At 41.3% G+C, this 21,310-nt stretch overlaps 3 protein-coding genes across 4 annotated transcripts in view; 1 reads left to right on the forward strand and 2 right to left on the reverse strand.

Moving 5' to 3' along the window:
• The window catches only part of LOC147302878 (protein NLRC3-like), a 238,239-nt gene that overhangs the window by 192,664 nt on the left and 24,265 nt on the right, over window positions 1-21,310 (forward strand). The gene's annotated exons all lie outside the window — the stretch shown is intronic.
• On the reverse strand, window positions 11,598-14,339 carry LOC147302881 (uncharacterized). 2 transcript variants are annotated; one of them, XM_086284551.1, is made up of 5 exons: window positions 14,264-14,339; window positions 13,757-14,068; window positions 12,354-12,470; window positions 12,042-12,100; window positions 11,598-11,750 (listed from the first exon to the last, which is right to left on the reverse strand). In XM_086284551.1, the coding sequence occupies exons 1-5, from the start codon at window positions 14,337-14,339 to the stop codon at window positions 11,598-11,600; spliced, it is 717 nt and encodes a 238-aa protein (XP_086140677.1). The 2 variants fall into 2 exon arrangements, with proteins under 2 accessions (XP_086140677.1, XP_086140678.1); XM_086284552.1 differs by having other exon boundaries at window positions 12,042-12,087; window positions 12,353-12,470.
• LOC147302882 (uncharacterized) lies at window positions 19,620-20,931 on the reverse strand. The gene is made up of 2 exons (XM_086284487.1): window positions 20,917-20,931; window positions 19,620-20,759 (listed from the first exon to the last, which is right to left on the reverse strand). Exons 1-2 carry the CDS (start codon window positions 20,929-20,931, stop codon window positions 19,620-19,622), a joined length of 1,155 nt encoding a protein of 384 aa, XP_086140613.1.

The following is a 21,310-nucleotide window of genomic DNA, read 5'->3' on the forward strand; positions in this document are numbered from 1 at the left end:
TTGGCTCAGCAGGGATCAGCTTACAGGTAGAATACAGCTGCTGGATGGGATTAGCATGTCATAGCTATCTACCAAACTGCTAACTGGGGGATTTCAGGCCATCTATGGATCATTTTTGCTAACTGTTTATTCAGCTTAGGCTCACAGGGCTGCAGCCTGTGCCCTAGCTGTCATAGGGCAAGAGGCGTGGTCCACCTGCACAGGTGAGCAGTCCATCACAGGGCCAACAGAGAGCGACAGAGAAGCACTCCCTCACATCCACACCTACAGCCAATGTAGAAGCACCAATGAACCTAAGCAGCATTTCATTGGACTGTGGGAGAACATCCAACCTCCACAGAAAGGCCCAGCTGACCAACAAGCTTCAACCTACAACCTTCTTGCTCTAAGGCACTAGTGCTAACCACTTTTGCCCATTTCAGCCCAAATCCTGCATCTTCCTGTTTCTGACTCCAGGCCAGCTCCACTAACACTTTCTCATCAGACACTGCCACCTAGTGGAGGAAGTCTTAGTTCCATTTGAAGCTTCAGATTACAGTTAGTTCCTTTAAAAAGAGGTGGAGGTGGTGGGGCCACAGCACCATCATCACTGAGTGCCATAGGACACTTAACCTTTGTTTCCATATGCTGGGAACTTCCTGTTGTTCCAAGGAGGACTGGAAAATGTGTGAAAATCTCCCAGTCAGTTCCTCACAGCACACTTCAATCATTTCCCTCCCACAGCATCAGGACCAGGGCTTTTTCTCTCTTTGGTCCCACTAAGAGATTTCCACACAAACACCTCATCAGTGGGACTCTCAGAGCTACCAGCCCTTTGCTACAATCACAAAGCTCTTCATTGAAATCAATGATATCAAAGCTGGAATCAAATGAGTCCAAGTCTTCTGCTGATTCAGCATCACATTCATCTTTGCTCCTTGTTCTGCATCCCCACCATGGACTTCATTCCTTTCCAAGCCAGCCTTGAGTGTCCTTTATTCAGCTCATCCTCTGCTTTACTTTTACACCTGATTTTAGCTGCTTTATCTCTCTTTCAACAGGTTTCTGTGCCTCAATCTTTTTCTTCTCTCCCTCATAACAAGACAGCTTCTTCTGCCTGAGAACATGTTGGAGTGATTTACTAATCCAGGGCTGCTTATTGGGGAAAATACTTCCTGTTTCCAAAGTAATCCCCATTTTTCCCAGAAAGAAATGTCAGTAGAAATCGATGATCTAAGTGAGAACATGGGCCTTTAAAAAGTCCCAGTGGGTGCAGTCAAAGCAGTCCCTCAGTCCCAGTATAGAGTCTTTGGTCCAGACTGGAACAGCTGTGTGCCCAGTTTGAGCTCTCTTCAGTGCTGTGACCTGACAGACCCAGAGGGTCCATCACATCACATTTAGAAGCTCCCCTGATGGAGCCACAACACATGTCCAATACTTAGTCTGTCTTGTTGGACCAACTGGAAGAAATGATTCAAGGACTTAGTCACAGAACAGAGATTCAAATCTCCAAAATCCAACTGGCTGCATCAGGACATATAATCTGAAACTCTGCACAGTTTCCTGTTTGAAGCTGCTTCCTGTTGGCTTCAGCTGTTTGGAGTTTCCATTTTCTAAACTTCTACATTCTGAACCTTCTTCAGCTCTGAACAGATGATGAAACACTGAATGATTTCAAGCACTTTGTCTAATAAACTTACATCTTTCATTCTTTATACAGATTGAGGAGCTGTGGTTTGTCAGAGATCAGCTGTGATTATCTGGCAGCAGCACTGAAGTCCAACCCCTCCCATCTGAGGGTGCTGGACCTGAGCGACAACTACAACCTGAAGGATCCAGATGTGAAGCAGCTGTCTGATCTTAAGAAGAGTCCAGACTACAGACTGAAGACTCTGAGGTCGGTAGAGTGATGGAGTGAGTGGGTGGTGCTGTCAGCAGCATTGTACTAAACACAGTCAGTATGAAACAAAGATCCAGTGTTTCCTGTAAAGCTGCAGCTTCTCAGTGAAGCTGTGAGAGGAGAACGGTGACAGGCTTCAGGATTGGACACAAACACTTCCTGTTTCTCACCTTTATGGTCACCATAGTAACGGCTGACACGCTCTGATCAAACACTGTCAACAGCCAATCAGCTCTCTGAACAAAGCAGCACGCAGACCAATGACTGCATTGATTTCCAAGTTTAAAGCAGTGAAGAACACAGTCTGTAGGTGAGGAAGAATTTAGTGAGAGCAGATGTTTGGATGGAATTCCTCCAGTTAACAGCTGGAACCGTCCATCTGGATTGTTGGGCTTGTTGTTGGGGTTCCTACAGAGCTCAGAGTGGACACACCAAGGTTCTTCTAATGAATGAAAGTCCAAACTCAAACTAGGAGGGAAAAACATTTTCAGCAACTTCAATAAAAATCCAAAGATTAGAAAAAGTGAAGCAACAATGAGTCCTAGTACAGTCCCAGCACTGACGTCCCTGCTGCTCTTTATACTGGATGTGCTGCATCACTGACTGACAGCTGATGAAGAGTCTCTGGAAACACTCGTTTATCTCCTCTGCTCTTCCTCCTTCTCTCTGCAGGTGGAGGCCATGCTGGTAAACAGGACGGTGTGTGTGCTGAGAGAGGAGCAGCTGTGTCCTGATGATCCAGAGAGGTTGAAGCAGCAGCAGCTTGTGTGTAGAGACTAGAGATGGACCGATCCGATATTACGTATCGGTATCGGTCTGATACTGACCTAAATTACTGGATCGGATATCGGAGAAAAATAAAAAATGTAATCCGATCCATTAAATATCATGAAAGCACCTCACAAAACTTGCAACACCCCGTAACTCACCTCAGAACGTTAGCACTCGGAGCAGTATGCATCACGTGATAGAGCAGCTGTGGCATGCGGGACCTGTCGGTGGTCTGGATAGCATTTGGAGCTTCGCTAGCAACCCGGCATTTCATCTCCGACAAAGTTATCCCCGAGAGAAGTAAAGCAAGTGTGTAAGTCCATCTCTGAATGTTTGTAAAGCATTCCTGCGTTAAGCTTAACAAGCGACTGCCTCTCGCTCTCGCTGCTACTTCAATCATGAAACTGCTTAACGATCAGCTGATCGGCTTTTCTGTCGCGAGTCCGTCTCTCTTGTTTGTTTTTGGTCCACTTTGCACCAGAAAGAGGAAACCAGCGGCTGAACAACAGCAGCATGTTTAAGCTTGATCAGCTGTTGTTACAATTTATTTAATATTACTTTCTACACCAGGATCTTTTTCTACAGCTGATGCTGGTAACTGTGCAGGGGCGGATCTAGCAAAGTTTAGCCAGGGGGGCCGATAGGGCATTAACAGGGAAAAGGGGGCACAAAGACATACTTTTCTTTCTTATTCTCATTTAAAATGTCTAGCTTTTAATAAATAATTATCTGACAGCCAAAGTTTTAATTTGATGTAAAATGAATAGAAGTCAATTACTGTATATAGTGACTATTAAGTCTAATATATATACCCTAGTAAGCTATAGTACTTTTTCCTTTGGGAAGGTACCATCTGTGCAGTCTGCAATTTTGTTGAAGAAAGATGTTGAATCTATTTAATATTTCTTGAAAAATAATTGATTTCTGTGCATTTTTTTTCACACTGCATCAAATTAAGGTTGATTACGTTGATTAAGCATCATGAGGTGGCGCGTGAGGGGTGGTTCCCTATTTTTTATTTATTTATTTTTGTTGTTGCTGGGAGTTGGAACCCTATTATTTAGGTTGCTTAATATTTACGCTAAGTACTCTTTAAAATACCAGAATAGGGAGGATGGTGTAGGTTTATGTTTATTAGATTGATCAGTGTTGCTGAACTATGAAATATTTTTTATGTATACAGGTATAACAGAATAGCTTTAGTGTAGTTGTTGTTTTAAACTTGAGTATGAACTTATACAAAATGCAGCAAGATATTTAAAAAACAGTTTTGTTGATTAAAAAACACTATATTGGATTCATATCGGTATCGGCAGATATCCAAATTTATGATATCGGTATCGGTATCGGACATAAAAAAGTGGTATCGTGCCATCTCTAGTAGAGACGCTCTGACTGGGCCATGTTACTGGGAGGTGGAGAGGAGAGCTTCATCCAGCAGTGACTGACAGAGGAATGAAGTGCAGATGACTGTCAGTGCTGCAGAGTGAACTGCTCTGAGAACAGCTCCACTGTCAGACACAATGTAGAGTCCAGCATCAGCCCTGTGTGTCCCTCTGGATCTGACAGAGGATCATCAGTGTATCTGGACTGCTCTGCTGCTGCTCTGTCCTTCTACAGTCTCTGCACAGTCTCTGTCTCACTCTGGAAAGATTTTACAACTTGTTGTAATTACAGAACGTTAATATAATATTCAAACATGTGATCTTCTCTTTATTTCTGAATCTTTACCAAATAAAGAAAAACCAAACTAACAAACAGAAGCTGTCGTGTCCTTTTTCACCACATCTGTGAATCTTTTCTGTGTTTTTCCTCTTTTCCTCCTTCCTGCAGCTCCATCTTCATCATTCTGTGTCCAGTATATGTGAACACGTCCAAAGCATCTGAGCCTCATGTTACCCGTTTGTGTGAGTTACGCCTGTCGTTGTGTTGTGGTGTATAAATAAGGGGCAGGAGACAGCGCTGGATCTCTGAGTTCTTTACTCTCAATTTCTGCAACATCTGCAATATCTAGAAATGCAAACCTGTGAGCTGTGTGTGTTGTGCGTCTGCTCGGCCACCTCTCCTCCGGCCGTGCTGGAAGCAGCTGTGCGTTTGACAGTTTTATCGACTCGACAATAATCGAACAAATTAAATGTTCAAAAATATCAACTTAAGCACTTCAAAGTCAACAAAAAGCTTAAAACAATGAAATAATATTTCACTGACAAAACAACAGCTCATAAGAACGATACACAAAATAATACAGAAACAAACAAATAAAAGTTATTAACCAGGATCCATGTTTTTGTCACAAACACTGAATCAGCTGATTCACTCTTTATGTTTCTGAGTTTGTTTTGTGATTATAGTTCTGGTTTCTGTTTCTGTGTCTTCACTGTGTCCCACGTCTCCTTACTTTGGACTCTGTGTTATATTTCCTGTTTTACTTTGACAGTCCTGTGTTACTGTTTCCTGTCTCGTGTGTGTAATTGGTCCCAGCTGTGTTTCCCTCCTGCCTCCCGTTCCCTGATTACTAAACTGCGTCCACGCCGCCGGCGCTCCTCTCCACAGCTGGATTCCAGGATTTCAGAGCATCCAGCTGTGGTGAGTGATGGAGACACTTTCTCTGCTCCCTCAGTAATCAGGACAGTTTATTGAACATCAGAGGACATAAAGGACTGTTTTTCACCTGCCCGTTCTGAACCTGGACATTAAAGACTGCTGGCTTCAAGGACATTAATCCCAGTGTCAGCCAGCCAATAACAGCCTGTGTTTTTCAGCTCTTTAGGAGTCAGAAATGAGAAAGACACAGACTGCTAACCTCTCCCTGCAGGAAATAAGCTCCGCCTCTTCCTTTCCTGTATATGAGTGATTCTGACATGAGACACAATGAATTTCCTGTTTATTGTGACTTAAAGCGAGCAGCAAAGACACTAAACTGTGTGTTTCCAGCTGAAGCTGCTTTTTGTGTTGCTCCCACAATCCTGTCTGAAACAGTCAGTGAGGAAAACTCAGTTTATGCTTCCAAGCTCATTGTGAGAGGGCACATTGTGTTCCTGCAAGTGCTGATTTTGTCTGCATCCCTGAGTTTAGTGAGCTGCCTCCAAGGACTTGTGAAGCCCAGTGTGTTAAGGCTGCATCTCCCAGATGTTTCCACCTTTCCAGCACAGACGATAAATGTTCCCACAAAGGCTCAAAGACTGTTTGATTTTCTGAGTGTTGGCCTCAAGAGATTGCTCAGTGAGCACCTGAGTGTTTCTGGGACATCGGACACTAACTGGAACTTCAAGTCTGGTTCTGAAGCTGCACATGCAAAGACTGTTTCTGGTTGTAGAGACCTGGCTGTTCCAGGGATTGTAACCTCCCCAGAGGCTGAGCTGCTGACCTCAGCTGACTCTGGAGCCTTGAAGGTAACTAAGTTTGCACCGCTCGGGTGAGCCATCTCAGCTGCAACAGCCTCCACAGAGAGCTCACGCAAGCTTACCCAGCCTGCTGAGGATTTTATGCTGCTGCAGCCCAAAATGGGCTAAAATCGCCCCTGTTAACAAATAACAGCCCAACAGTAACTTTTATGCTTATTGTAGCTGTTAGCTAAAAACACTAATTTAGCTTAGTTTGCCCTGAATTCAGCTTTAACAGACATGATCGACTGTTTCCAGTTAGGGTTGCCAACCGTCCCTTAAAATACGGAATTGTCCCGTATTTAGAAACAAAAGTACACGTCCCGTATTGAGCTTTATGCTGGGCAAACAGTGTGCGATTTTTTTTTTCAGTCACGTTATTCAGCTCCTGCTCAAACTGCACGATTGACTCGCAGGGGTTAGAAGTTGGTAGGTCACGATGCAGGTCTCACACTATACGGCCCGATGCTCTGATGCGACCTGAGTGCTCACACTGTGCCTCCATAAAATGAAGGTTATAGCAGAAAATCTGTCGCTCTCTGTCTTTCACTCACACAGACACACCACCACCATCAACTTTGCTAAATTGCTAATGAAAAACATGATCAGGCAGCTGTGATTGAGCAACAGTGTAAATCCAACTATTTTCACGGTTGTTGTGGTCGTGATAATTTTGTGAGGCCACATCGAAAAGGCTCGGATGAGCTTTCCAAAGTTCTACAAGTTGTGCCTCCATCGCTTGTGTCCGGATCACACGCTGCACAGCCGTGCTGCTCCGTCTTTTTCACCGACGTTTACGTGTTTGCGCGTGAGCAGTGTGAGCGGCTCACGAGCGATTGATGATCGGGAGCTGCTCGAGGTGTTAATCGCTTCTCGTTACCCCACGTATACTACACGACGCACGACGAAGGCCAAAAAACGGTCCGATCACCAAAACGGTCGCACGACTCAAAAATCGGCTCAAAATGGGCCTAAAACCGCACAGTGTGAGCCCAGCATTAGAGCAGCAATGTTTGTTCCCCTCAGAGAAAGGGAAGAATGGGAAAAGGAAAACACCTGGCTGGAAAAAGTTAATATGGGCATGTGCAGTTAATATCAGCGCTATGTGGCCAGAAGTGTGATAATATAACTTATTTTGTGTAAGAAACAACTGCAAGGATAGATGATTACAACAAATAGATGACTAATACATAAAAGTAATACATAGATGAATAATGATGATGAGTTATGATGCGTAATCATGGGAACAGGCGGGTTTACAAACAGGAGCAGCTGATTAGCATTAGAAAAGCTGAAATAATACCTCAGCTGAAGCCAATTGTACTAAATGCACTAAATGTGCACTGTTAGAAGAATATTTTTCTTTCTATTGTTTTCTATTATTTTAAGTTAAGCAGGACAGAGTTCTTTTAAAGAAAGATTTACTTATATTCTCAAAAGTTAAGCAGGACAGGCTTCTGTTTAAGAAAGAGACCTGTTTTACTGTGTTAATGTTGTCATTTTGAGCTAAAAATAAATGGCTAAATGATCATTTGTTTCACATGTGTTCATATCACAAAGAATAGAATAGGATTTAAGTAGAACATATCTACTTAAATCAACTTCAAGTCAAATGGTTAAAAAAAAGAGCTAGAAAATTCACCACACTGGGAAGGGTGAAGACAACTGGGTCGCCTGGCCCTGGCCACGAGGTGTCCCTTATTTATTTTTCAGGAAGTTGGCAACCCTATTTCCAGTAGAATTCCTCGTTGTCATCTTGTTCCCTCTCAGAGCCCCGTATGCTTGCAGAGACCCCTACAGTAGGGAAATGTGCCAAAGAACGTCCAAAACATTGCATTTTAGGTTTATTTATGCCTTACACACAATCCCAACTCTTTAGCTAACTTAACAACTTTGGCTAAAGTCTATAGTTAGTCTTACTCGTTTGTACAACATTTCTGGATCGCCACTGTTTGAAATGATATGACATATGACTCTCACTGAAACAGCAAACTTTGTAGAAAACACAACACTTCTGATTCTCTATCTAGCTGTTTGGTCACAGCTGTAGATTACATTATAAGTGGTTGTTCACTCTTGTCAATAATTACATTTCTAAATTCTATTTGTGCAGTTACATGTAAACAAAGTCCAATATTGTATCTAAATGATTGTGTTATGGTGGGACAGTTTCCAATTTTGTTGTATTATTGTACTAGGTATGACTGTGCAAGAGTTATCTTATCTTCCTTGCTTGCACCACACTCTTTGCAGAAATGGTGCACAGCAGCACTGCATCATGTTATTGTGTTGTATAATATACCAGAACTAATACAAAGCAATATCCATGTACACTATAGGTCCAAGCCAATGTGCCCAAATGGGACCTCCATAAATGGTAAGGGGCGCAAAGGCACTTTAAGACCAGTGGGCACACCATCGGTGCACATCCGCTCGGATGCTTTTTTCTATTCATTTATTTCCCTGTTTATTTATCGATGCACAAAAGCAATTATCTCAGAGACACCATCCTCTTAACAGAGACTCAAATCAGGAACCTGCAGATTATTAGTCAGCAGCTTTAACTTCCTGTCTTTGTCTCACTAAACCTTCCACGTGGAAACTTGAGCTGCCCACTCAAGCACAGTAGGCTTTAACTGGCTCTGCTCAAGTCACTTCAGTATCTGAGAAACTGTCTCGATGCATGCCAAAGAACACTTTGACAATACGCTTGTGTTGAGTCAAATCCACCACAAGCATATTCTATGGCAGTTTAATTCCACTCCACATAAAAATAGTCACGTATTATTTCCCCCCACCACACTTCCTGCCAGTAGCTGGTGCCCCCACCCACAGTGCATTAGTGGTTCTCTGTGTTTAGTGGCTCACTCTGGGCGGCTGCTCGGTGGGGCCCGGCCCCCTGGCTCTGTTGGGCCTGTGCTGCGGGTGGGGTGCCCTCAGGTCTCGGCCCTCTGGGCCCATTTACTGCTCAGTAACATTTAATATCTATTATTTACTACTACTTACTAGCCTACTTACTGCATATTATTGGTTGTTGCTGTGGGTTCCCCACTGTGTTGGTTTTTCCTTGTGTTTTTCAGCAGATGATGAAATAGATTTTCAGTATTTTTTCTCTCTTCCTCTCCATCTATTTCTCTTCTTCTCTATTTTTCCCTCTTCTTCTGTTAACTTTCTCCCCAGCTTATCTTTTTTCTTCTTTCCTGACCCCCGTTCTGATTCTAATGACTCAAAATAAAGTAAAATCATCATCAAATATGACTATCAAGTGGACCAGTATAGCAAAAACCATAATGGTGGCAGAGGCCACAGAGCCAAGTGGCAGGATTTTCAACGTTCAAACCAGATAAAAAACAGAAATTAAATGGTGTTAAAAGCCATGAATTCAGGCAATTCATTCACAACATCATTACAAGTTTTACTGGACGTTAATATTTTTCTCTTTTTTCAGTGCAAAACAAACTAACAGTACACATGATGCTGGCAAGTTAAAATGTCAGTGTCTTTTATAGATAGCATGTCTAGCATCATAGTTTTATAGATCACGTAGTCAGGGTAAAAACTCCATCTCTGATTATTATTGTACATGACTGTGACATGCAGCGGCCTCAGCATCATGATGAAGGCGACCGGAGGAGATAGTTTGGTAGACATCGATGTTTTGCCGATGAAGGCTCATGTAGCGGTCCTCTTTGTCCTAAACAACAATTTACACTGTCATTTACATTTAATTAAAGTGCAGCTTAAAACACAGACATAATGCACTGCAGCCTCGGCACAATTAAGTGTAAAACAGAACTATGGAAAACTCACAAACATCTGGCGAGTTTCAGATCCTGTTAAGTTAGTTAGACCTGATCTGTTTTCTCTGTTAGGATAAAAACATCAGAGGTCATGGGGTGAAAAATAGCTCAAAAACAAGACTAGCTATGTCTACAACTAATGTGTGGTGTTTGAAAAGAACCTATGAGATACTTTGAACACCACAGTGGCTGCTGTATGCAGTAATGTGCTCAAGTGATTTCAAAGGGTCATTTCATGAGTTTAAGTGCGTCAGTAAAAGTTTTCACCTGCGAGGATTTCTCCTCAGGCTGTAACCACAGGTTATCACAGCCACACTGATGAGTGAAGCAGCAGCAGAAATGATGGGAACTGTAGCCATGAACTTCATGCCAGAAGAATCTCCATCGTCTGTTGAATGTTGCCACACACACAAAAAAACTTCATTTTGAAAACATGAAAAGTCACGAAATTTGCATTAACCTGTTATATTAAAGTGGAAAACATGTTTATCTTTTCATTACATTAGAGTTACAATTGCATCATTCAAACACTTCACTGATGAAATAACACCAAAGTTGTGATTGGAGCAGTTTTATAATGAAATTTTAAACAAATTAGCCAGAAGAAGAGCTTAAAAACATTCCAGATGTTCATCTCCTGACTGAAACCTTTCATTAATCCGCTGCAGGCGGGAATGACAACCTCAAACCATGTATGACAGAAAAGAAAGTGTTAACGCAGTTCCAAACATCCACCTTGAATCTGCGGTGTGGGTATAAATAGAAAATGTTTTTACCTCTCACAGTCACACTGAGATGGAGAACATACAATCCACCACGAAATCCACACTCACAGGTGTAGTTCCCACTGTCTTCAGATGTTAAGTTGAGCAGGTGGAGAAACACAGTCTCATTTTCTTTGATCAGTGTGAACCTGGAGTCACAGCCATGAATAAAGCCTCGGTCGTAACGATAGAGCAGACGACACTGTTCTCCTCGGCTCCTCTCTGTGCTGATCTCACACAGTATCATCACAGTAATATTCAGAGTTGTTTTGCTGCATATTTGAGTGGAATCGGGTTTCTTTCCAATTGTCTTCACAAGAGTCTCTATAAATTGTTCCAGTTAAAATGAAACAAAATCGGGATTATAGTTTCTATATATTTGTTGTTGTGGGAAAATCAATCACATATATTATTTCACTAACCTAACTAAAGCTTTCTTCTTAAACACCTGGCTTTACAGCTTTTCTTTTTTAATTATATATATTTACCTTCACTGCTAAAAACCACAAGCAGAAGCAGGAGAAAGCAGAGTTTCCGTGCAGTCATGCTGGTGAGGAAGTAACTGTGGCTGACAGTGTGAGGTAGACTATAGTGAAAGCAGGAAGACTTGCACCCTCCTTATTTCACCTCTTGTGTCTACACTGAAACTTTTACTATGTCTAAAATAGAAGTGCATAAAAGTGGAAGGACAGTAGAAGGTAAACCACCAACATTGTTTAAGCCAGACTGATCTCTCTGTTTATCTGGATGGACATTGTGTTCAAATTATGATGAGATGTTTGTTAAAAAACAAAACTAGTCTGATACAAAGAGTCATGTTTGCCACAGTTTATTGTGTTTGTATTGTATTAAATCTGAGAGCCTGAGTTGGAGTATTATGACTGAATGGTCTCCATTACTGGGAAACAACTATCCAGTGTGAAAAGATGGACGTTTATTATAATATATGAATATTATTATATTAGTATGTCACCTAAAGTTTTATATACTTTAAAATGTTTCATAGAGCTTTATTATCCACTCCCACAGTTCCTGCGCTTCTTGCTGAGCGTGTCTTGTTGTCGTGTTGATGGTTCACTGAGATGATAGTCTGGTAGGAATCACTCGATGGCTGCTGAAGGTTTGTATAGGGCTGATCTGGCTCATCGTCATCCTTTAGAAAAGTGAAATATTTTAGGTATTAATCAAGTTCAACCCGGTCTACCCACACACTCTATTGATCTTTAAATCTCTCCATCTGTTGCCTGGATTATTTAATGTTTCTGCTCATTTCTGTAAGAGCTTCTTCACAAAATAAAGGACACTGAAGTTGGCACTAATAGTATTATAACACTAATCTGTAATTATCTATATAAGTAACATCCTAAAACATAAATGTACATGTTTTATGTTTACTGGCAAACTTTTAACTAGCTGCTGTAGATCGTAGCAATAAATTGCTCACCAAACCGTTGGGATTTTCAGGTACAGACACTCCAGATGTTCCTGACCTTAAGCAGCCACGTTGATAAGAAAGGATGTCAGCATTAGTGTAACACTATTCACATTCAAACAGAGAAAAATCAAGTAAGAACATCTACATTTATATTATCTTCTCTCTTAATAATGATAATTATTTTTGGAAGGATAAAAAGTGTTCATTCTAGACATGATGTTTAACATACACCGAATTCTCATTTATTGAAATGTGATGTTTCCTTTTACTTTCTCTACATCTATATCATCTTTGAGTTACTACAGCAAAAATAGTCTCACCCATTACTTTTCCTCCAGTAGATAAATCCCACGATAACTCCAGTTATAAAGATGATCACAACACCGGGCAGATAAACGGAAAAAGATTTGTCTGCTGAAGTGTGGGCCTCGTTTGTGTCTAAATCATTGAAAAGATGCATTTGTCAGTAAAATCATTTACTTTCATTTCCTGGAAATCAAAACACAAATCAAACACAGTTTACGTCTACTGAAACTCTGAGTGAAGTAATGAAACCCCAGTTTTATAACCACAGAGCTTTAAATATTGTCACTGTACTCTTTTCTTTTGTCTTCTTCTTCTTCTTTTGCATCTTTTCTGAATATTACTATGAACTGAAATTGGTCCAACTGCTTATATACATTCACTGGCCACTTTATGAGGTATACTTGTTCAGGGTGTAACACAAATATTTCAGTGTTCATTTCATTTGTCAATCACATGTCAGCTTCATCTTCCTGGTTAAATAAAGGTTAATAAAATAATAAAATGTCAGCAAATCAATGCTCAAACAGAGCAACATGGCACATGTTACTGGTCCAAGTGCTTCACAAACTGCTGATCTGCTGGGATTTTCACACACAATCATCTCTGTTCACAGACAATGGTCTGAAAAATAGAAAATATCCAGTGAGCTGTGATTCTCTGGGTAAAAATGCTGTTTACACATCAAACCTTGAGGCAGAGCGGACCACACTGGATATCACTGCTGTCCTCTAACAACAGCAAGCTGAGGCTACAGTTTGCAAGTCTGGACAACAGAAGACTAAAAAAACGATGCCTTGCCCGATGAGTTGATTTCTAACAGTTCAGACTGCTGGTGGTGTAATGCTCTGTGGGGGATTTTCTTTGCAAACTTTGGACCCTGTAGTAACCACTGAGCATCATTTAAACACCACAGCCTGCCTGAAGGTTGTTGCTGACCACATTCATGTCTTTATGCCCAAAAAATACCCATCGTCTGATGGCTGCTTCCAGCAGGATACCACACCATGTCACGGCGCTCAAATCATGTACGGCCTGCGCAGTCACCAGATCTCAATCCAGCAGAGCACCTTTGGGATGTGGTGGAACGGAAAGTTTGCTTCAAGTAAGAGCAGCTGACGAATCTGCAGCAACTGTGTGATGATGTAATTTCAATATGTCTTGAGAATCTTTGAGGAATGTTTTTAGCGCCTTGTTGTGCCACAAAAAATGAAGACATGTTTGATGGCTGAAGGTGGTCCAACTCGGTTCAAAGATGTACCTGATAAATGAGTCAGTGAGAGTATTTAAACTGCTGTAAGTGAAAATAAGAAGAAAAGAAATGAACAAATTACAAGAATAAAAAACACATAAGCAGGTCAATACAATGCTAACACAGTGCTGAATAACTGTGTCAGATAAAGAAACCAAAATGCATTTACCTTCCACAGTGACACTGATATGGACAATATATGTCCCTTCAGTGTTTGTACACTCACAGGTGAAGTTCCCACTATCAGCTGGTGTTAAACTGGTCAGCTCCAGAAAGGCAGTCTGATTTTCTTTTGTTATTGAGAACCTGGGGTCACATTCCTGAGTAACGTTCTCTCCGTGTCGATACAGCAGATGACACTCTCCTCCTGTGTCCCTCTGTCTTTTGATCTTACAGATAATCAAAACAATAGTAGTCTGACTTTCCTTGTTGCAAATCCGAGTGACATCGTGTTCTCTCCTGACTGTCTTCACAACAGTCTCTGTAAACAGGGGCAGCAAAATACGGTAAATACAAGATTCAGCCTGTGTCAGAGAGGACTTTAGTTTCTATATTTTGTGAATGTTAAACCATCTTTTTAATCCCATAATAATGTGTTTAGTTTAAACTAAAAGCAAGGAGGTTATAAATTTAAAAATATTAATAATGCATAATGAAAATAGTTTCCTTGTATTACCTTCAGCATCATGGGACACAGCTAGTGGTAACAGCAAAATCAAGCAAAGTTTTGATACGTCCATGCTTGTTAACATGTCTATGAGCCACCGACAGTGAAGAGGAAGATGTGCGGAAAGAAACAAGCTGAAGCTTTCCTGGCTAAGCAGACGTCAGACTGTTGCCCTTCACGGGGCAAGTGTGAAATGATGTAAAAAGGAAGTGTACTGACAGGACTTTCATATTAAAAGGCTGTAAAGTTGAAACACTGTGCGAGCTCCCACACAAAAAGAAAACAGGCTAATTTTTCTTTATCACAGAGGAATTATTACACTGCTAACTGTCATGTTCGCTGAAACTGAAGGATGGATAATATTGTAAAAGTAACATCAAAACTACCATTTATCATAACATTATAAGCATTTTAAACTAAAATAGCGTGTTACGTCATCAAACCGCTTCATCCAATCACTCAGATACTTACAAAGTTTTGCCTGCATTACCTTTAAAATTTGTACGAAGATGAACATAAAATGAATAAAACTGACATGCTTGCATTTGTTGTGTAGTGCAACAGGTGTATGTGGCTGAGGGATTCCCATGATGCAATGCGTATTTCTTCTTCAGTCACCTTTCCTACTCACTGTGTGTTAATGCAGCTCTCTGCATTGAATCATACCTGTTATTAACCTCTGTCTCTCTATCCTGTCTTCCTTCTGTCATCCCAACCAGTCGCAGCAGATGGCCCCGCCCCTCCCTGAGCCTGGTTCTGCTGGAGGTTTCTTCCTGTTAAAAGGGAGTTTTTCCTTCCCACTGTCTCCAGACTGCTCACTCATAGGGAGTCATATGATTGTTGTGCTTTTTCTCTGTATGTATTATTGTAGGGTCTGCCTTATAATATTGTTGTGATTTGTCGCTGTGCAAATAAAATTGAATTGAAAATTGAATTGTGAAGGCCACACCAGAAGCCACACAATTGGGAAGTCAGTAACGTCAGACACCAGCATCTTTATTTTAATTTTAATGCACATTTCCACAAACATAAATAACAACACATGTCCCATAAACAATTTCTGGTTAATGTTTTACTGGTGCTGGAGGTCTGTTGGACTGCTGAGGGTAACTGGAGAGAAAATGATGTGTTTTTTTCATTGGGCGTTAAGGTGTCTGGGAAGGGATCTCAGACCATTTACATCCTGGGCCATCTGACCTCAGGAAATCACATGATAAGGTGGGGCCAGGTTTCACAATGAGCTCACCCGAAACCCTGGCTGATTAGGACCCACACCCGCTTTCACACCTTGGCTCATGTGATTAGGTAGAGGATCATCAGGGGGTCCTTTGTCCCTCTTTGGGGGGAAACTCCCACTGGTTTTAAGTCTGGGACTCCCCACCATTGACCCTTAGAACTGAAGAAGCTTCTCGGATGAGAGGTGAAACGTCTTCAAGCAACTCAAGAAGTCCAGACGCTTTTCCTTCCAAGCTCCTTAGACTACGATGACCTGGATGACTGAGAACCTTCACAGACTTAAGTATTAAATTAATAGTTGGTTTTCATTCTTTGTTTTTAGATAATTTTTTTTCTATTCGTATCCCCTCGTGTATTTAACTGGCCAGTTCAGTCCAATTTACTTTGGGAAATATTTAATCTGAGGTAGGGATGCACCGATACCGGTATCTGGTATCGGCCTCGATACCACATTTTCTAAAGTACTCGTTAAAAGTTCCCCGATACCGAGGACCGATACCACGGTCTGAGACCTGTCTATGTTTGAGCGGCATGTAAGGGGTTAATCACAGGCGCCGAGTGCCCGCCCCCAGGCCCCGGCTGCATCTCAGAGCTGGGAGAAGGCGAGGCGAGACAAGTCAGCCGTGTGGAACTATTTCAAAGTGAACGAAGACACGAAAACAAAGGCGGACTGCAAATTGTGCTCATCGAAATTGTCCAGAGGAGGCTCAAAAGGTAGCGCATTTAACACAAGTAATTTAATCAAGCACCTAAAATCCCAACACGACAACGAGTACAAAGAGTTTGCCCACGCTTATTTACCCACGCTTATTAGCACAGAGGAGCATAGCTGATGCTAAAGCAGTGGGACGGAAAATAGTTGGGCATTTTAAACATTCCGCCTTAGCCTACTCCCGCCTCGAGGACATTCAGGGACAGCTCAACCAGCCAATAAAGAGACTGCAGCAGGACGTACAGACACGCTGGAACAGCACGTATTACATGACATCAGTCCTATTTTTCCACATATTAATGCATTTATGAATTTTGTGCAGGTATAAAGAGCGCTTCTTCTCCAACAACACTGCTCCAGAGGCCAAGCTGCACCTGAAGCAGGAGCTTCTAGAGGTGAGGCAGAGGGGAGTCGGGCAGAAGCTGCAGAACCTCCTGCTAAACTGTTCCTCAAGGCCCAGGCTGCCGCTGGCAGCAGGTGCTGCCATTGAGCTCGACACATACCTCGGAGAGGCCCCAAGCCCTCGTGAAGACAGTCCTCTGAAGTACTGGGGTGTCAACAAAATCAGGTTCCCCACTTTGGCTAAAATAGCCTGTAAATAGCTCTCAGCCCCATGTAGCAGTGTGGACAGTGAAAGGCTTTTTAGCTCAGTGTCACACATTATAGATGAAAACACAAACAGTCTGACTGCTGATGATGCAGAAAAGCTACTTTTCTTAAAAAACCCTGCCACTCACTGTTTCTCTCCATTTAGTGAGTCATCTTAGACTTGATGTTAATACCTACCTCAGTTGCACTGACTGCCACAGTTCTATGTCAGTGGATGTTGTTAGTTTATTCACATATTGTGCACTAAATGGCAAAGATGTTTATTAATGCCCCTTGTGTTGTCCAAAGCGGCAGAGTTTACAATAAACTGAAAAATACTTGAGTTGCACTGTCACTGTTTAAATTTTTTTATAATTATTTATTCTGTAATATGTTGCATACAACATGCTTTTCATTTTAAATAAATGTTCTTAATTCCAAACCAGTCCCTTGTTTGTTTGTTGTTAAATTATAGGACTAAAGCTGTTACCTGTAAATTTAAATCATGTTTTTATTAAGTACTCGGTATCGGCGAGTACTGAAATGCAAGTACTCGTACTCGTTTCCAAAAAAGTGGTATCGGTGCATCCCTAATCTGAGGTAAACATTTTGCTTTTCATTTGACCCCTGACCTGTCTGCTGTAATGCAGGAGGCAGGTTTATGACCTATACTGCAGCCAGACGCCACAGGAAGCCTTCCTCCATGTTTTCTTTACAGTAATTGATTCAGCCAGTTTAAGTCTCCTTTGTTTTTGTGCATTAGATCACTGTGTGGGTTGTGTTGAGTGCTTATGTATTTGTAAGTAGCCATTATGACTTGACTAGTGGTGTTTATCTCTTTTAAGGGTCTAGTATCATCAGTTAATTAGTTTTTACACTTTGCAGGCACTTTGCTGTAAATACAACAACACTGCTGAAAACTCTAATTTAAATAATTACTACTGATGCACCTATCAAATAAACTAACATTTGCATAAGTGTTGAAATGCTGGACTCTTCCTCTCCTAAATCTGTGGCAGAGAAAAATTGCTGCAGGAGTGTTTTTTTTACATGATATGTAAGAAAAATAAGAAAAAGAAAGAAACCCTGTGATTTTAATGTGAATGCATTACTGACATCTTATGCAAACACACATTGTGCACACCACTTTATCCCCTATTACAACTGCAGCTTTTATTAGTGCATGTTCACGGGACTTCTGATTCTATAGGGTCTTGACAAAAGTCTCTGCAATCAATTGATTACAATCAAGTGATTCAATTGAAACATGGAAATCAGCATTTCACCATTTTATACTATACATACATGTTTTGCTTTCAAGACTGGACAGGAGTGGCATGTGGGCGGCATTGTAGAGTGTGTTGACAGGAGGAAAACTTACACGCTCAGTAAATCACCCCCGTCACTACCTAAACCTCAAAGTCTCTAAACAGGAAGTGCATCTGCATGAAAGCTTCTGTTTTATATGCAGACAGATGACCTTTTGATGTAAAACCTTTCTCTGTATCTAGAGAAACACTTTAACTATATATTCAACTATATAGTTTAACATTTGGTCCGTAACTATCATTTAAAAACAATAAAAAGGTTTAAAAGAATATACATAGGCGGCTATAAAGACTGCAGGTCAAACATCGTGCAGATACAGAAGGACCTCCTGGGGTCCAAAATGTCGCACTATTACAGAGCAATGCTTACAATAGTCTTGCATGGTTAGCCAGTTAGACAGATGCAAATGTTAAAGTGCTAAAACAGACATGTAAATAAAATACAACATCATGTTAGCAGCTTATTGGTATTAATGTCTCTTAAAGCTCTCCATGACCTAGCTGCATCTTAACTCTCTGAGCTGCCACAGTCTTATAAACCCACCCGCTGTCTCAGGTCAGCTGATCAGCTGTTCCTGAATGTTCCCAGGACTGAGCGTAAACTTAGAGGACATCGTGCTTTTGCTGCAGCATCTCTGAAACTGTGACACGATCTGCCTTTAGAGATTAGACAGGCTTCTTCTCTGCCTGTTCTTAAATCACTCCTGAAAACTCATCTCTTCACCCTGACCTTTGACACCTTGTAAGATGTTGGTTTTTAGTTTGAGTTTTTTAGTTTATTTTTGCTGTTTTATCTTGTTTTGAAATATAGGGCTGTTTACATTTTTTATGTATTATGTGTTTTATTTTTTTACTGTTATGTTTTATTCTATTGTTCTTAACTCATTTACTGTACAGCACTTTGGTTTTGTCCTGGGTTTTTTAAAGTGCTTTCTCAATAAAGATGGATTGGATTGGACTGGAAGATAAACACTTTAGTTTGCAGTACTGTGGTGAGTTCACAGTAAAGCACTGTGTTGGACTGGCGCACAGTGACTGTGGCGTTCATGGTCAGTGTTAGGTTACCTCAAGTACAGTGGATTCATTTGCATTTAAGCTGATGATGCTTCGATTAAGTCATCAAATTTCACCTTTATATCAGCTCTATAAGCCAATTCTCAGGATACTGTTAGTGTAGGAAATGGAAAGACAACCAAGATATCTGTGAAACGTCTGCTTACATCTTGAATTCAGCTCCGGCGTATGTGGTAAGTTGTTAATGAGTGACTTTAATTTATTATTTGTTCACATGTGGCTATACACTCTACTGAGAATAAGCATACTGTCATGATATGAGTGGATCTTCAAAATAGACATCGAAATAGGTCATGGAGAAAATAAGTATAAAAAGTAAAGATCTTATTAGGAATAATACTGTTTGGATAATTATAACCATCATAAGCAACCGAATCATCTCAACATGTATTTGCTCAAAAATGTATTTATTACCACAAACATGTATTTAATTATCAACAAAAGGAAAATCAACAGTTTCTAGAACTCCAACAGGGGCAGGACTTGGAGGTACTGGGATTTCAGGAGGCAGCAGAATGGTACACTGGTCAGTGTCATTATTATTGACCTGTGATGGTGGATGGCCTTGGAGGGAGCTGAGAGGTAACTCAGACCTCTTGTCTTCAGGACACGTAAAGCAAACATACTCCTTCTCAGCAGCTGGAGACTTAGAGACATCCCAACTCATCAGCCTCATGCGTTTGGGCATCAAATGTTCCTCTTCATCATTAACAGAAAAAGCAGTAGAATACCTGCGCTTTCTGCAGAGACCTACCTCTGCAGTGGGTGGAGGTCTCGGAGGCAGAGGAACATCGCTAGGACACATGAAAAACATCACTTCATCATCCAGGGATGAACGATCGTTTTTCAAATCTGGATGCATGATCTTGTCAGTGTCCTTTGCATGAAAGCTGGCATCAGCAGGTGGAGGAACTGAAGAAACTGGAACATCAGAACTCATCAGCCTCATGCGTTTGGGCATCAAATGTTCCTCTTCATCCTCCACAGAAAAAGCAGTAGAATATCTGCGCTTTCTGCAGAGACCTAACTCTGCAGTGGGTGGAGGTCTCGGAGGCAGAGGAACATCAGTAGGACACATGAAAAATGTCACTTCATCATCCAGGGATGAACGATCGTTTTTCAAATCTGGATGCATGATCTTGTCTGTGTCCTTTGCATGAAAGCTGGCATCAGCAGGTGGAGGATTTGAAGAAACTGGTACATCAGAACTCATCAGCCTCATGCGTTTGGGCATCAAATGTTCCTCTTCATCATTAACAGAAAAAGCAGTAGAATATCTGCGCTTTCTGCAGAGACCTACCTCTGCAGTGGGTGGAGGTCTCGGAGGCAGAGGAACATCGCTAGGACACATGAAAAATGTCACGTCATCATCCAGGGATGAACGATCGTTTTTCAAATCTGGATGCATGATCTTGTCTGTGTCCTTTGAATGAAAGCTGGCATCAGCAGGTGGTGGACTTAGGAGCTCACATGCAGGTGCGCTGATAGGTCGGAACATGAAAGCGGGAACTTCATTGTCCAGAGCACAACGGTCTGCACTGGATGAGCGTGGGAGCTTCTCCTTTGCCTGTGGAGGAGGCAGACTTTGACTTTGTGTTGCAGAGGAACATTCAAGTCATCTGACGTTTTGCTCTGTTACATATTATTATTGTTGTTGTTGGATTTTTCTTTAAAAATTCACATGATTTAATGTTTAGAAACAGACACAGTGAAGGGTAACTTACCACAGCTCGAGCCATTTTAGGCGTCTGTCAAGGCAAAGACGCAGGATTTGGTTTCTCTGTGTAAGATTACAGGACAGTTGTCAGTTTCAGTTTCAAGTCAGTTGGATAAATTCATATCAAACTTCTCAAACTGTATCATTAAAGCATTGTTTAGGTGGACAAATATGAAAGATATGAAGATAAAAACAGTAACAGCTGGCAATCAAGGGAAAACAACCTTACGAAAAAGGTCTTAATCATTATTGTTTTAAAGTAAATCTTTCAGTCCTTACTTCAGTGATTGTTTGAAGTCTCTGTGCTTGTTGTCAGTCGCAGATTTGTGTAAAATATTTGCAGTTTGTGAATAAAGTTTGCAGGAGCTCCAAAGTTTGTCTGTTCAATACCAAAGTAATGA

This window comes from Aulonocara sp. 'chitande type north' Nkhata Bay, linkage group LG23 (assembly GCF_057382095.1).
Source record: "Aulonocara sp. 'chitande type north' Nkhata Bay isolate Kocher_YH1m ecotype deep benthic linkage group LG23, A_spYH_male_GT1.1, whole genome shotgun sequence".
Taxonomy (NCBI): domain Eukaryota; kingdom Metazoa; phylum Chordata; class Actinopteri; order Cichliformes; family Cichlidae; genus Aulonocara; species Aulonocara sp. 'chitande type north' Nkhata Bay.